The 14,596-nt window shown below is 38.9% G+C and overlaps 1 protein-coding gene across 1 annotated transcript in view; it reads left to right on the top strand.

Annotated features, from left to right (window-relative positions):
* The window catches only part of LOC124158786 (serine/threonine-protein kinase tousled-like 2), a 169,969-nt gene that overhangs the window by 78,714 nt on the left and 76,659 nt on the right, over positions 1 to 14,596 (top strand). The window contains exon 2 of the mRNA XM_046534103.1: positions 5,525 to 5,596. Coding sequence (XP_046390059.1) covers positions 5,525 to 5,596 — 72 coding nt within the window. The remainder of the gene's footprint in view (positions 1 to 5,524; positions 5,597 to 14,596) is intronic.

Here is a 14,596-nt window from a genome sequence, read left to right as displayed (position 1 = left end):
CTCTCACTCCACTCCCTCCCCCGCAGCTCTTCTCGCCATGCGTGTAGCGGAATGGAGACGAAAGATGCGGCATCTGCATCCGAATCGGCATCCAGCGTTCGTCTCTCTCACTAACCCGTTAAAAAAACTCGCCCCTCGTACACGAAAATTATCGTGAGGTGATAAGTACATAATTTTTCTTATTTTTTCTTCTTTCCATGATCACTCGACAATTTTTCTCGGGATATATCGAATTCAACTTTTCCCGGTTTTTAATTTCCCGGTATTTAAATAATATATTTTATATTTCCATTGCAATAAAGAATTCCATCCCTAAAGGGCTATGGACTGGAATTAAAATGAGCAATTTTATAACTTCCTATTGAAATAATGTGTATTTTTCAGAAAACTTTATAGAAAAATTTAAGCAATTGGGAAGTTTAATCGGTCTATCAGGCAGTCCTACGTGTCGGTTACCATTAATTTGAATGGTTGACTATACATTGAAACAGTTGAGGAATGACAATTTTAGAAGAAAAAATATGAAGCATATCGAAATAACTCCTTTTTACAAAGTATCTTCGTATAAGTAATTCTGTCGTTATAAATTCTTTCTCAAACGGAAATTAACGCTCACGTAAAAAAAATAAGTGGAAAATGGCGGAAAGAGAAACTGATTGAGATGAGTGTAGAGCACCGTAAAACTTATCTCAGGATTGTTGACCGATTGTAAACGAAATTTCTCCTGGAAATACATCTTCGAATCTTTCCTATTTTTTCGGTTAAACCTATTGGAGTATAGTTTTTAATGTGGTCGTAAGTTAAACTTAAGTATACGGTCTAAATTATGCATAACTGTGCAAGTTCACTTTTTCATTCAAATTTGTAGCCCAGCAGATTGTAGTAATATATCTGAAACCTTGTATGTGTGCCTTTTCTGCATACCGTGCATATCGATGGAATGTTGGATAGCTTCTTCCTTGGCATTCTTTGGTATTATTATCCCAAAAAATGGTCACGATGTTTTTCTATGCAGTGTTTTCTAAGTCTATGGCAAGGGAAATGTTTCTCACATGTTCATTCATTAATGTTTTATTAATATTTACTGCGGTATTTTTCTCGTCCGAATCTTCTAAGGTGTATGTCGAAACGCGGATTTAGTAACGTGAATAGACGGTTATTGGGAAGGGCGCTACTGCGGCTCGAATCTGCTGTTCGTTTTCTGTGAGCCAACCTGCTCCATTGTCCCTCTGCGCATCCAACGCCCCCGGGTGGACTGAAAATTTTATCCAGGAGCTGTTTCTTTATTTTTAAACCTTTAATTGGAAATTCGAATGTGCTGGAATTGAAGTCCTCGGCTCGATTTTTTTAAAATTCTCTTCCTCTCTCTGGTCCGACGGGCGTACCAACTTGCAATTTCTATCTCCTTTCCTAGCCGGCGTTTTTGTTGCCCGTAGTTCAGAGTGACGGCGTAGTGCATGCAGCGAGAATGGTGTTGCTCGAATGGCAATTTTTTATGCGTGTTGTTTTGCTGCTGTTCAAGGATCACCTTGTCTTGGGAACTCTTCAGGGTTCAAAGCGGGTTTGGAGGATATATCGTAACGGTTGAATCAGTGTCGATGAAGCCGCAAGAAACCATCTTTTGAGGTTAGCACTCACGATAAGTCGATTAAGAAGCCACTCTTTCTCTCTCCTGAAGTCAGTTTAGGGTGGAGATCGGTTAATTATTTTTGAAATTAAATTTTGTTTACCCCTTATTTATTTCGGTAGAGATAAATATAAGTTTTCCAACGTTATCCGCTAGTATCATCATTGGCTGAGAATTGAAGTCACTGAAATACTACATAATATAAATGTAGTGTACGTCCTGGAGTTGCGAGACATTTTATTTTTTTCGCGAATTTAATTTGAGCTGTTTTGTCTTTTAGAGCATAATGAAAAGGAGTGAACGATTCGTATTTCCAATATTTCTTACCACTCTTGAAAATAATTCTCATTTACGTAAACCCGGATTCTGTACTCTCTGTATTTAGTTTTTTTATGAAATATATATCTAAATGAATGAATTGTTTTAATGAAATTGTATTCATGACTAGCAACAGTTGATGGATGTGTGAAAAAATAGGCGTATCAATAGTCTTTAAAAAATAGTCTGCTAGAGTTAAATCATCTTGCATTATAATTGATGCATTACGTAGCATCCCAATCTTTCCATTCAATTTTAATATCTCACCTCACTTTTTACCATCGCATCGTATTTTTTTCCCGTCGATCCAGCATTCCGTTGCACTCGTGGTTGACCGTATGTCGGAGCTTAGGAAGTGCACGGTGCGGATTTTGGCGATGCGTTTAGGTCGTCGCATTGGAGATCATTGGGGAAGAGGGGGATAAGCCGGCTGGCGGCTGCTGCGGGCGTCTTTCAGTCGGTGTGTGACGTTCGAGGGGGGCGTGGTGGTGTGGCCGGCGACGCGACTGCATACTAGGGGGAAAGCGCCCGGCCCGCCTGCTGAGAGCGGATCGATGCACAAGTGGAACTCGCAAGCGGAATAAAGATCATTCTGTTTGCACCCTCCATACTATCCCGGGAACGTCTCCCATGTGTATGTGCCGGGAGAGGCCTAACAAGTTTGGTATTATGTCGAAATGGTCTCTGGGGTCGAGAAGTTTTAATGTTTTCCGATTTTCATGCTGCGTAAACAGCCAACTAGTCTGAGATATACGTTGAAATGACGTTCTGCTTGTACAAAGTACGTAATTTTAATTTATATAATGTGACAAAACTTGGTTCGCAGTGTCGTAGCTGGAGGTTTTCTTTTTCAGATTGTTTTTCTTTTAATAATACCGTCATTTGCTATCTGTTAACGTTTGCCAATAATTATTTGGCTGTAAATTTCATAAATTCGTTTGATAGAAATTGTTTCGTCTAAAGATTGAGGTAACTAAAGGTATGGCGTCAAAGCTTTGCTATTCTGAGCTAGGGCTAGTTACGCGTTATGTCGATGGCAATAAAGTATATCTCTGTTACATCCATGTGAATTCAATGTTATCCGTGGTATTTGATGGTTTATGAATGGTATGTAATTGCTTTTATAAATCCCTGTTGTATTAGAAGCGGTGCTTATATGTCATGTTCCCCTTTAAAATTTGATTTAAGGTGGCCTATTTTGGCGATCGCTACCGAAAATATGTCAATCACGCTATAAAATTGTTTTTATCCATCCACAATTGATTATGACCAACTTTCCTCGTATTATTTATTTAATTTCAGTTTGAATCTTATTCAAATTAAGGTAAACTAGATGAAGTTCTTGTAAATCCCTGGGGCTAATGGACTGGGTCAAACTCTTTTGATATTTATGGGGGAGGTGTGTAATGACTATTTTTATTCGTCATATCAATGAAAAATGCCTTTACATTACAGCTGAAAATTAGGCCATATTATTCGCCGATAATAATAGTTTTATATTTGTATTTCTGGCAGCATCGTCGGTATTTTTCAATTACTTATTCAACCAGGTTAAGTGAACTGAAGAGTGAGTTATAGCAACCCTTGTTACGTACATCGGAAAAATGTGAACATAATTTTGCCAACATGCTATAAGTCAACTGATTAATTCTCATTCTTCATTTATGAAACATTTTATAAAAATGTACATTTTTAAGTTTTTATGCAGAAATTGCAATACGAGAATATGGTAGTATCCTTTATTTAGCGCCCTTCGTCTTTGTAATCACCGAATAACCGTCACAGACATCTTTTTTACCATTTGGCATCATGAATTCATCTTCAAGGTTTACGTACTTTTTTTCTTGTTTCATTAAATTGTTCTCAATTCCGTGAATGCTGAAGGGGAAAGCGAAGCGTTCAATGTAATGGCTTTATTTCATCGTCCTGGTGATCGTCAAAGAAATGAGAGCTATCGGCGTTGTCCCATTGATGAACAAATGTTTTGAGAAATCCTCCTTTCAAGCTTTTAGTTAGTTCCCAGTTTTGTCCTCAAGAAAACCTTATCAATAGGGCTTATTTATCGTGTGACCTATATTCAAACTTAATTGTCGCTTGCTTCTCTCTCTTTAAGATCCATTTATACTAACTAAACATGTGTCGGGCTACTAAATAATCGTTATTCATGTGTCTATTTGGCTGCACGGAAGATGAACTTCTTGTGCGGTGTAAAAAATTCTTATGATATCGCCGCTTTTTTTGATAAACCTGGGAGCCAACTGCATGGAAAGCATTGATAAAAAATATACATGCATCTCGCGAGACGAACACTTGTGGATTTATGAATGGGAATGAGCGGGAACCCTCATTTTGTATTCTCATTGTTAAGGAAATGTTTGTGGTTTTTGCCTTCGGCTCTATCCACTGGTCTTCCGACGCTTGGAGTGTTTATTCCGGAGTTACCTTTTCTAGCGACTGAACGTTTTTGTGCGCCCGTTCTGCGATTAAACTCTTTCGAGCGGGCGGAATACGGCCAATTTACGTGGAAGAATATCTTTTTGCGTGATATCAAAGTGGCTGTGAATAATCAAGGCATTTGTTTGCGTTTTGCCAGATTTTTTGTCCTTGTGCGGTAGTGTTGATAGATAGCTATCTTAAAGGTATGGTGAATGAATGACTTTGTGTCCGTCCACACATTATTTATTTAAACAGCGCGACGCTCGGTGACCGTATTGTATCTCCAGGTCCGTCAGAAACGACAAAATGCGAGGGGTACTTAAAAGTGACCCCAACGGTTAGGTCTAGGAATACGTTTTTCCCTCGAACAATGTAGGACTTCAATAAATACCAGGCCGGAGTCAAATCACCTAATTGTATTTTTCCCTTAATTTTTTTGTGCTCATACAACTTGTCTGGGGTTCCAGCACCTCCCACCACACGCCCATTGAGACGGCTTGCGGGGTAGTAAGTACATTCTGACAGATTTTACTGTATTCCTATGAATTTGTGGTTGGATTCGGAATCTTTCGTTCACAGTGAATACTGTCTGCATATAGAAGGGCCATCCTGAGGTAATACGTACGGGTGCAGTATAAGGTTTTATTGGCAGAAGTTTATAAGTATTCGTCGATACAGAATTCTCTTGTAAATTATGAATTTACATTTTCCGATAGTTAGCGAAGGTCTCCCTTGACATTAAATCTTTTTACTGTTTATTCTTTTTAAAATAAATTCTTTCCATTTTAAGGTGTTTTCGAAATTTTAATAAGAATAAGTTGGAATCGTTAAACAATTTAAGGTCCGATAAATCAATGATCGATAAGCAATTGTATGACAAAAATTATTGCTCAATTTTTTCCGAAAGAAATACGCAGTATTTCATTAATATAGTAATTGTTTGTTTCTAGTTTCCATGCACAGTTTTAGATTCTTGCCTTAAAACATTTATGCCTACTTAAGCTTGTTGCTAACGGTGCCCTCCTATCTTTTACCCGATGTTATTCAGTGTAATAGTTTTTAACATGCTACGTACTTGTATTTTTCTCAATAAATTGTAGTAATACTTGCTTTCTTAATTGAAATGTTTATTCTTTTTTCTAGGTAAGTGCCCTTTGGAAGCTGAAATTGTCTGGATGGTTGCCTGTGGAGCGGAGGTGTGGTGCCCCGTTGCTGGTATGTTTACACATTTTACCCATAAAATAACCAATATGTGTTTATTGGTGGTTTGATAATAAGTTTCCGACAGTTAAGTGGACTTAAGGATGGTGCCAGGAATTTTTTGTGGTGCTTGGAACCAGTTTTAAAAATAGAAATGAGGACTCTTAGCATGAAATTAGTTGAAAATTTTTATATATTGTGCTTCTCCGTGGAAATCGATAACGATAGCATTCAGGTCAAATGCGTTTAACCGGTGCAATCTGTCCATAAACGTTGCAGTTGGCTGCTTCCGTGAGCAACAGCCGTTTGAAGTTCTCCCACGCCTTTGTTTTTATGTCATTGAATCTTGAAAGGAGAGCGAGAGGCAGGCATTTGATCGTGGGTATTATCTCGTGTGTAATGCGATTAGTGTATTACCCAGGCCTGAATTTAGCGCGGCCATTCTCTTTTCCTTTGTGCCATAACCCCATGTAATGATGTTAATTAACCGAATGTGAGATTTCCCTCCCATATACATTGCATGTGAGGCCCGTTGTGTTTTTTTTTTTTTTTTTTTTTTTTTTTTTTTTTTTTTTTTTTGGAATTCATAGATGTATGAACGGTGTCGTTTCCTTTACCCTTCGGACGAGTTGGAAATGAATGCATTTAGTTTCCTCTTGATCACTAATTGCAGTTACTATTTGAGTATAGTTACAGGTCTTTGCATTCAGAGAAAAATCAGGAGGGTTTGGAATGGGTGGTGGGAAAAGTCTGGGGATTTTATCTACGGCGTCGGAGAAAATTTTTCATTTCGCGTGAATCATAGGCGCCGCGCTATCGGGGGGCATAAGGATTGCATCTTTGACTAGTCCGGTAAATTTTCATGTGGAAATTTGGAGTTATCTTGTTCCTTTTTTGACTGTAATTCAGTTAGAAGAGTTGATTAAATTAATGTGTCATGTGCGTTCACTGTAAAGACTTGTTTGATGTTTCAGTTTAAGTATGGTTATATTGTCATACTCCTTTTTTACGAAATGAAGCCTATAAGATCTTGTTTTGATATTTATTAATTGCAAAGAAATTACATTTAATAATTGAAATATATATGAGTAATTTAATATTTTACTGATGTTAACTCTTGAAAACTTTTTGTGATATTCGTTTGGAGAGAGTGACGTAGCTCTAAGTTTTTATGAACAAGTAGACTCTTTTCTCTAGTTTTCAACTCTTAATTGGCGCAATTTAAGTGAAATGAATTTGTTGTGACCGAGACCAAATTTGTGTACCGAGTTTCTCTCCACCCTTTCTTTCCTCCGTTTACCACTTGGGTCAAATGTCCAACGTACAAGCACCAAATAGATTTTTCGCGATATATTTATTTCGGTAATTACTTAAAAACAAATTTATTTGGCTAGTATTTGACTTCACTTAATATTCCGTTTAGTGTGCTGCTGGCACGCCTGGTAGCAAAGATGAGGAGTGCTGCGAAGCGGTGAAAAGGGAAGGAGGGTGACGTCACTAACTTTCAACCCCTTGTTCTGTAGTAACGCTTGTTTCATATTATTTTCGCCACTAGCATAGATAGTTGGAATTATCGGAATTCTAGCGCGTCTGCAGTTACAAACCGCTATGAAATAGACGTACGTATACTAATCCCGTTATAGGGTATAATCCAAATGGAAACTGTTTCGCCTTTACGTACAATTAATGTCTCATGCTGCCCAATTTCCTTTTTGATGTGGTGGGGGCGATAAAATTGAATGAATTAAGCTGTTGGGAAAGGGACTTTGTCGTCGGCCAGTGTTTCCGGAGAGAAATGAATTTTAGCATTCTTCAACGGAGTTCCCTTGTTTGGCACTCCAGCGGGTTGCCGTTCTGATCTTTGTGTCTTTGTCAGCGTTCGCGGTCACTCAGTAGCTCGCCATGTAGTTGGCTTTTGACGACGTGAAACAGGGATAAGGATGTCCTAATGTGAGGCCCCCTCTCCCTTTTCAGTGCCACTTAAATGTCGTAGCCAGGCGTATGACCGCCTCGTTACGGACACGGCCGGCTGTTCTTTTTTTTTCGAGTACGTACTAAGTGCGCGAGCGGGTTTGAAGATCGTAAACGCTAAAAGTCGACCGAAGTGAACTGTTAAGTTTTTAATCTATGGTTCTTTTTCGGAGTGTATGGCGCGCTCAAACGTTGTTACACACTCAATTTATGTACTGCGTTACTTTTTCGTGATTTAATCAGTTTTCTCCCTTCCTGAGCTGACAAATTGTGTTGCTTTTTCAGCCTTTCTCATGAAATACGACTCCTTTGTTTTTCCCCTTTTATTCGTTAAATTGAGTATCTTCTATGACCTAAATGAAAGACTAATTGCTTTTTCTGTCACTTTTGATTAGAATCGCTTCTACCCTGACAGAGTATGTAATAGACTCCTCTCCATCATATAGAAGCGTTCTTAGATAAAAAATTATTTTGGCAAATTAAAAGTTCCTTGATAATGCCCTCAAATGTTTCAAGTTTACTTTACGACCGGTTTCAATACATATCGTTTTATCTTTACATCTTCCTTCATCTTCTCCATCAAATGTATTGAGACTGGTCGCGAATTAAAATCGAATTGTTTGTGGAAATTTTCCAGTACCTTTTTTTACTAATATGTTAGAATTCCACCTGATTAGGTCTGGAACAACTCCAAATTTAACGAAATATATTGTTAGAAATACCGGAGGGCTTACTCAAGTAGAAGTATAAGGATTGTAATACTATCTACTTCATAGTATTTAGTTTGCCGGCTAATTATTCCATTTTCAAAACCATATTGTATTGGGGGGGTTTCAAAGTTTGCCTTTGGTCACTGCACTGCTAGCTTGAGCTCTCCTGTATCCACTTACTCAAATAGGTCCCATCAAGTGGTTTCTCGTTGTACATCAAAAATGTGCTTAAGTGGACGTGTTTGAGGAGAACCTTAGCCCTTTTTCCGCTGTCTCCTCCCCCATAACCAGTTGCGACTGAACTGTGGAGACTGTATGCCTCCTGGAGGGATCTTTCCCTGCGGGAGGTCGCTCTTGTGTGTGTGTGTGTACGTTGGAGTCCGGACGATGCCGTCGCCTCAATCTCGTCTTGATGGATTTCACCAGGGGCTCCGCCTCTGTCAAAGTCCTCTCTCCCGGGAGAAAAAAAACTTGACTCGGCGTATCCAAACTTTTGCATTCGCGGGGACCCTTAGTGACGTCCAATTTGCCATCCAATTCCTTCTGCCCCAGTCTGCGGCATCCTGACCCCAGCATCCCTTACCGTAGTGTTTCCCTGTCCAGAACCGCTGTTCTCCCTACCATTTCCGTCACTGGTTGAGCTGAACGATAATAGTTTTGCAATTCTTGGAGTGAGCAACGCGCCGTCTCATATTGCCGTGGAACTGATGAATGGTCACTTTTTAATTATTTTTATTATAAGGGTTCACATTGAAGTGATATTGCTTAAATTTCGCATACTAGGAGAAATTGTACCCAGCCCACAAGCATGCTACTTAAGCACACTCGCCGGGTTCAAGTGTTAATTTTTTTATTATTGGTAAACCTTTGTTAGTAACTTGATGTCGCCCTGAAATTGAATTGTGAAATATAGTTGTAAATTAACACTTATCGTCGTTAATGTACCGCATGTTGTGTAACTGATTCTGCGATTGAAACCAGAAACTTTTGTTAAATGAAAATTGCTGTAAGTATATTCCATTCGGAATTCTGGGAAGAGTCTTCAATTCAGTTCCAAGCTGTCATGTAGCTAATTTGCGTACTCTCTACTTTCATTTTGCTTTTTACTTAATGCTTTTTTTTTAATTTTCGTTGATGTATGCGTTCATTAAAAAGGGTAGAATTTAGGCCTTAAGCGACAATTTGGTGCTAAGCATTTGTTTTGAATCACGTAGTCGGGGTGTAACTTCCTTAAGCATCCGTGAAATCCAAGTGTCGGGACGCAACGCGGTGGATGGACCACTAAGCTGCTCCTCTTCCTCCTGAATATTCGAAATGGCATCATTACATTCGGGCATTTCCCCAAAGGGCCGGGTTCGCCGGTACCGAGAAATTATCGGCTTGGTCCGATATGTATCGGGGCCAGCCCTACCCCCAACCCTTCACAATACCCCAACCCCCCTCGCGGCCACCCACCCACCAAGGCGGCCCCTCACCCACCACCCCCTTTTAGGCCCCCCTTCCTCCCCCCTGTATTCTCCGCCTGTATTGATTTTCATGTTGCCTGGTCTAGCTTCACCCTCTCTCTTTCTCACTCCTTGTCCCTCTTCGTGTCTCTTCTCTCTTCCTTTCTCTCTTTCCACCTTGGGACACGCAGCCTCGCCCCCTTTTCCATCCCTTCGCCTCCATTTGTCCAAACTTCTCCCGCCTCCGACCGATTGGGGGCCTTGGTCGGCACGACCTTTCATTCCTTGCATGAGATCTTTGCGGTTTTTAGCGCATTATGGGTAAAAGGAGCTATTATATTCAGTTCGTCTGTGTATATATATCTGCCCTCACTTTCACGTCAATTTACAGAACACCATGCAAAGTAACATGTTTTCTATGGTACTTCTAGTTTCGCTATGGAATGCCATTTCCAACAAGACATGATGATGCCCAGGTCTCGAATCCACGACCTTAGTCTGAGGAATTGTTGCGAAAGAGCTACAATAATTGTGATTTTGGTTTTAGGTATAAGTTTGCAGAAGAGTTTTTCGGTTAATTTTAGAATTAAACCTATCACAGCGTAGTAAACTAATCGCAGTAAAAAAAATGATCTATGCAAGAGAAAACGTCAGGTATGTCACTCACTGCCTCAGTGAGTGACATGCCTGTGTACTCGGTGAGTACTGTTCTGCTTTTTAATGTTTTTCTCTTTCATCAGTTGAGGAGGAGGATTGAGAAATATTTGTTAATGCATTGGATGCACGTTATTCCATAAATGCCAGTGGGGACGCACTCAAGGTGCATATTATTCTGCGAGTTCAAATTCTATTCATGTAAAAATTTCTTTTGTTTGAGTCTGCTGTTTGTGCCATTTTAATTGTAAAAACGAATGGGAGTTGATTCAATGCTAGATACCCTTATCCAGCTTTTGGCTTAATTGCAAAATTAAGTGGTAACAGGTACCCATTTATTTAACTATATCATAAATTAAAGTTTCTCTTAGTTGATCGTGTAACATGGCTTTACATATGGTGGTGATTAGAAAAATATTGTTTTCGTTGATGACTATTTCGAGCGCCTCGCCTGCCCTCGGCCAAATTCCTTTTTTCCCCGCCTTGGGGTACCCTCGCTAAACTATCTATTTCTTTCACCCCTCACACGAGTTAGTCTGCGGTCATTTAGCTTTTTCTTATTCCCTCCGTCCTTGATTGGGGGAGTCTGTCTTAAAAGCTCAATTCAAAACAGTTACTTTGTTCTAATTATTCTAATGATGCATGAAATCAGACTTGAAATTGGCATAAGAGGGAGGAATCGAAACGAGACTTAACTACCATCCTAGTTCAAAATTTCCCATTCTATTATTCATCAAACAATCATATCTCTATCATATTGACCTTAATAATTTTTATAGAGCACACCGTCGAGTAGTATACTCATTTTACGTATCAAGATTAAAAAGAAAAAACTGTAATAACAAATAAGTTCCAGACATGTCAATGTATTCAGTAAGTTTTTACTCAGGTTTCTACGACTGTTGTTATTCAACTAATATTTTTATTAAACATCATTTTCCTTGTAGTTGAAATGACATTACGGTCATTAGGTCTCCGTTTCTACTAATAACATACTTCTTAAATTATTGCGCGACTTATAATAGTATTTTTTGTCAGAATTACATTTTTATTCTTTAGTTGCTCCCCTGATTTAATTGCTGATATTTCATTTATACTTTGTTTGCGCAACCCATTCGAATTTTAGTGCTCTATAAATGGTATTCCTCACTTGGGAAACCCGAACGACCTACTTGAAATATCTCTTTTGCTAATTTAAAAAGAATGAACCATCAATACATTGTGTGCATTTTAAAATAACAATCTAGTTTACGAATTACCTTTATTCCATTACTCGTTAAATTAATATTTATGACTGCAATTTGTTCAAGATACTATGGTCTTTCCCATTAAAAGATATCCATTATATGCATAGAATTCTAGAATGGCCTATTTTGATACTCCGAAGGAGTGTATTATTGAGTTAATAAATTCTTTTGGAAAATATTTCTCCAAGGTTGGAGCGTTAGTCTTGAAAGAGAAGCAACTTTTAGATAATGCTATTTTCTCTTAGTTTTTCCGTATCTTTTCAACGAATATATAGGGGGGAAATTTCATTCTTGGCTGAGAAGCTATAATCTCAGTAGGACTGCTTGCACCCGAGTAAGGAGGCAAGAAGTAGACGTTTTATCGATCGTGAAAAAGGAAAGGTAATAATGGCCGGAGGACGGTCCTTGGTTGTGTTGAGGAGTGAAGGTTTTTTTTTATTGTTCCGTCGTTCGTGGAAGTCTCTGTAAATATGCGATTTGGTGTGGACTGGCTGCGGCCATGCTTATTAAGCAATCTCCCGGTCTTCCCTTTAATTTTAAATCGGCGCGCGGGTGGGGCGTCAGGATTGACTTTTTGTGCCTTGCGCGATTTCGGGGATGCTCCATGGGAGAGAGGGCCCCTATGGTGAGACTTTTACATTGCGTCCTGGCTTCCCGTCCCAACCGACTGAGTTCAAACTCCTGTAATGGTGTTGATTTTTCGTCGCAAAAACCGGAGGTCCTAAGAAGTCCTATGTGTCAAGGAGGGGTCGTTAACCTTTTCTTCCCTGCATAGACAAATCTGCGTGTTTTAGGAAAGGGGATGCTATATTACGACGTGATGTTTAAAACATTTACTGATAAGGGACTCCAGATTTTAGGTATAAACTCTGTCATCGTCGTTAAAATTTTGAGTTTTTAAATGGTTATTAGGTTGTGGTTGTGGGGGATATAACCTTTGCGTCTATGAAATACTGTTTTACCTTTGGTTAATTAGGGTTTTAAGGGGGCCTCTAGTTGTAATATTAAATATTTCAAGGAGAATACATTGAACAAGATGAAGATATGGCGTGGTGGCTTTGGTGGCTAGCATTTGTGATGGTTATGCTTAACTTATTAATTCAAACGTAGTATTCATATTTGAAGTACCAGGAAGTGGGTCAATTTAATACAATACCGCAAATTTATTTTAAAGGTTTATCGAAGGAAGTTGTTACGTGCTACTCATCGATAATCACCTACTAAGTACTACTAATCACCTACTGCTCTCACCTTTTGTGGTGTACTAAGGACTACTAATCACTTACTGCTCTCACCTTTTGTGGTGTGGTATATTTTCGGTCTCATTTATATATTATTTTTTTTCATTTCATTTTTGTCGGATTTGGTAGGGCTACTTTAAGTGAGAGATGTAGCATATTGAATTTGGGAAGCCTATCGTAATTAGATGGGTCATGTAAGGAGTCATCTCAACTTTTGTGGACTTTCATCTGATTTATTCGAGCCTTTAGTGATAAATCATCTACCTTTTTTGGTAATTAAATCCCTGGGGTGGTTTTTGGATGCTTAATTTCCTTTTGGAATCTCCCTATAAAAATATTTTCATGGAGCATTACTATGAAGTCTTTACGAATTCTTCCTTAATGGCCCATCATTCATATTACCTATTCAGTTTGTAGATCTCATCGTCAATTCCTGTTTCACATTTATCTCGGGTTGCCTGGCATCTCTCTTCCTCAGTATATTTCAAGTTAAACTTCACACACATAAAAACGCACTTTGTTATATTCTCACTAATTTCGCTCGCGTTTTAATGTTTTCTCATTTAAATCATCACGATTAGTCGAATTTTCCATAGATTTTCTCTTCCATCATTCTTCAGCCGATTTCTTTCATGTGGCGAGTACCTACCCCTTAATAACGGAGGAATGACCACCAACATTTACTTCTCTACTTCTTATTCGTGGTTTTATCTGAGAATCATGACTAAATCGTTACTTCTCCGTTGAATCGTGGGTTATTACCATCGTTTCTGTGGATACTTACATCAGAATTCGTCGAGGCATGGAAATTCGTTCGTTGTCCGCACCCTTGCCCCGCTGCCGCCTGACTCCTCTTCTCTGGGGGCGTCGGGGGCGGGTTGCTTCTCCAAAGGGGCCGAGTGGGATTGATCGGGGGCGGGAAATCCCATCTTTCCAGCCCCGTCCCCTTCACTGTCTATGTCGTGACCTTTGGTCTACCCGTTGCCACCTCCGGGATTTGGTCGATCATCTTGTCTTCCCGTTGCGGAGACTTGCTCTGTTTCTTCTGGAGATGTTTCTCCGCTTCTGTTTGGAAATTTATAGAACTTTTGTCATTGTGGATTTTTTAATGTAATATTGTTTCTGATTTTCATCTTTTTTTAATCAAAATTTGAACCCGCTCTTTACATTAAATTTTTTGTTAATCGTAATTCTTGAGCTCACTAATGCAACTCTAAATTTAAGAGGGCATCATTAATACCTTAGTTATATGAGCCATCGGGAATCGGAGGAAAATAAATATCAAGATTCTATTATTCCACAGAGGACTGAATTATATGCATGAGTACTCATTTCCCGAATGGCTCTCATCAGCGTAAATTTGTATTCGTCGTCACATTTTTCTGAGTTTTTTTTTCAAGCTTTATGTCTAATTAAGGATTGAACCATGGAACATGAAATGGTTATAGCGGGGTTAGACGACCAGAGGCCCATATAATTGGCAGGTATTATTAATTTAAACTCTTAAACTTATGAGATAGGTAATTGCTTACATTTAATTATTTTTTTAATTATAACAATTTTACGCAAAAATAGTAGTATTCACGTACTAAGTGGCCATGCCCTATGTTCATGCGGCCCGAAAGTGTAGATTTGTTGCCGAAGTTTGGGTTAAAGGACTTCGGGTGAGTTCGTTGTGATTCTGTGCGGGATTAGTTGGTTTTTACGGTATTTCTTCCTTACCGTATGTTAATTCTCGCACCGGAGA

Source organism: Ischnura elegans, chromosome 5 (genome assembly GCF_921293095.1).
Source record: "Ischnura elegans chromosome 5, ioIscEleg1.1, whole genome shotgun sequence".
NCBI lineage: Eukaryota > Metazoa > Arthropoda > Insecta > Odonata > Coenagrionidae > Ischnura > Ischnura elegans.
The sequence above is the reverse complement of the archived record's forward strand: the minus strand, read 5'-3'. Positions and strand labels throughout refer to the sequence as shown.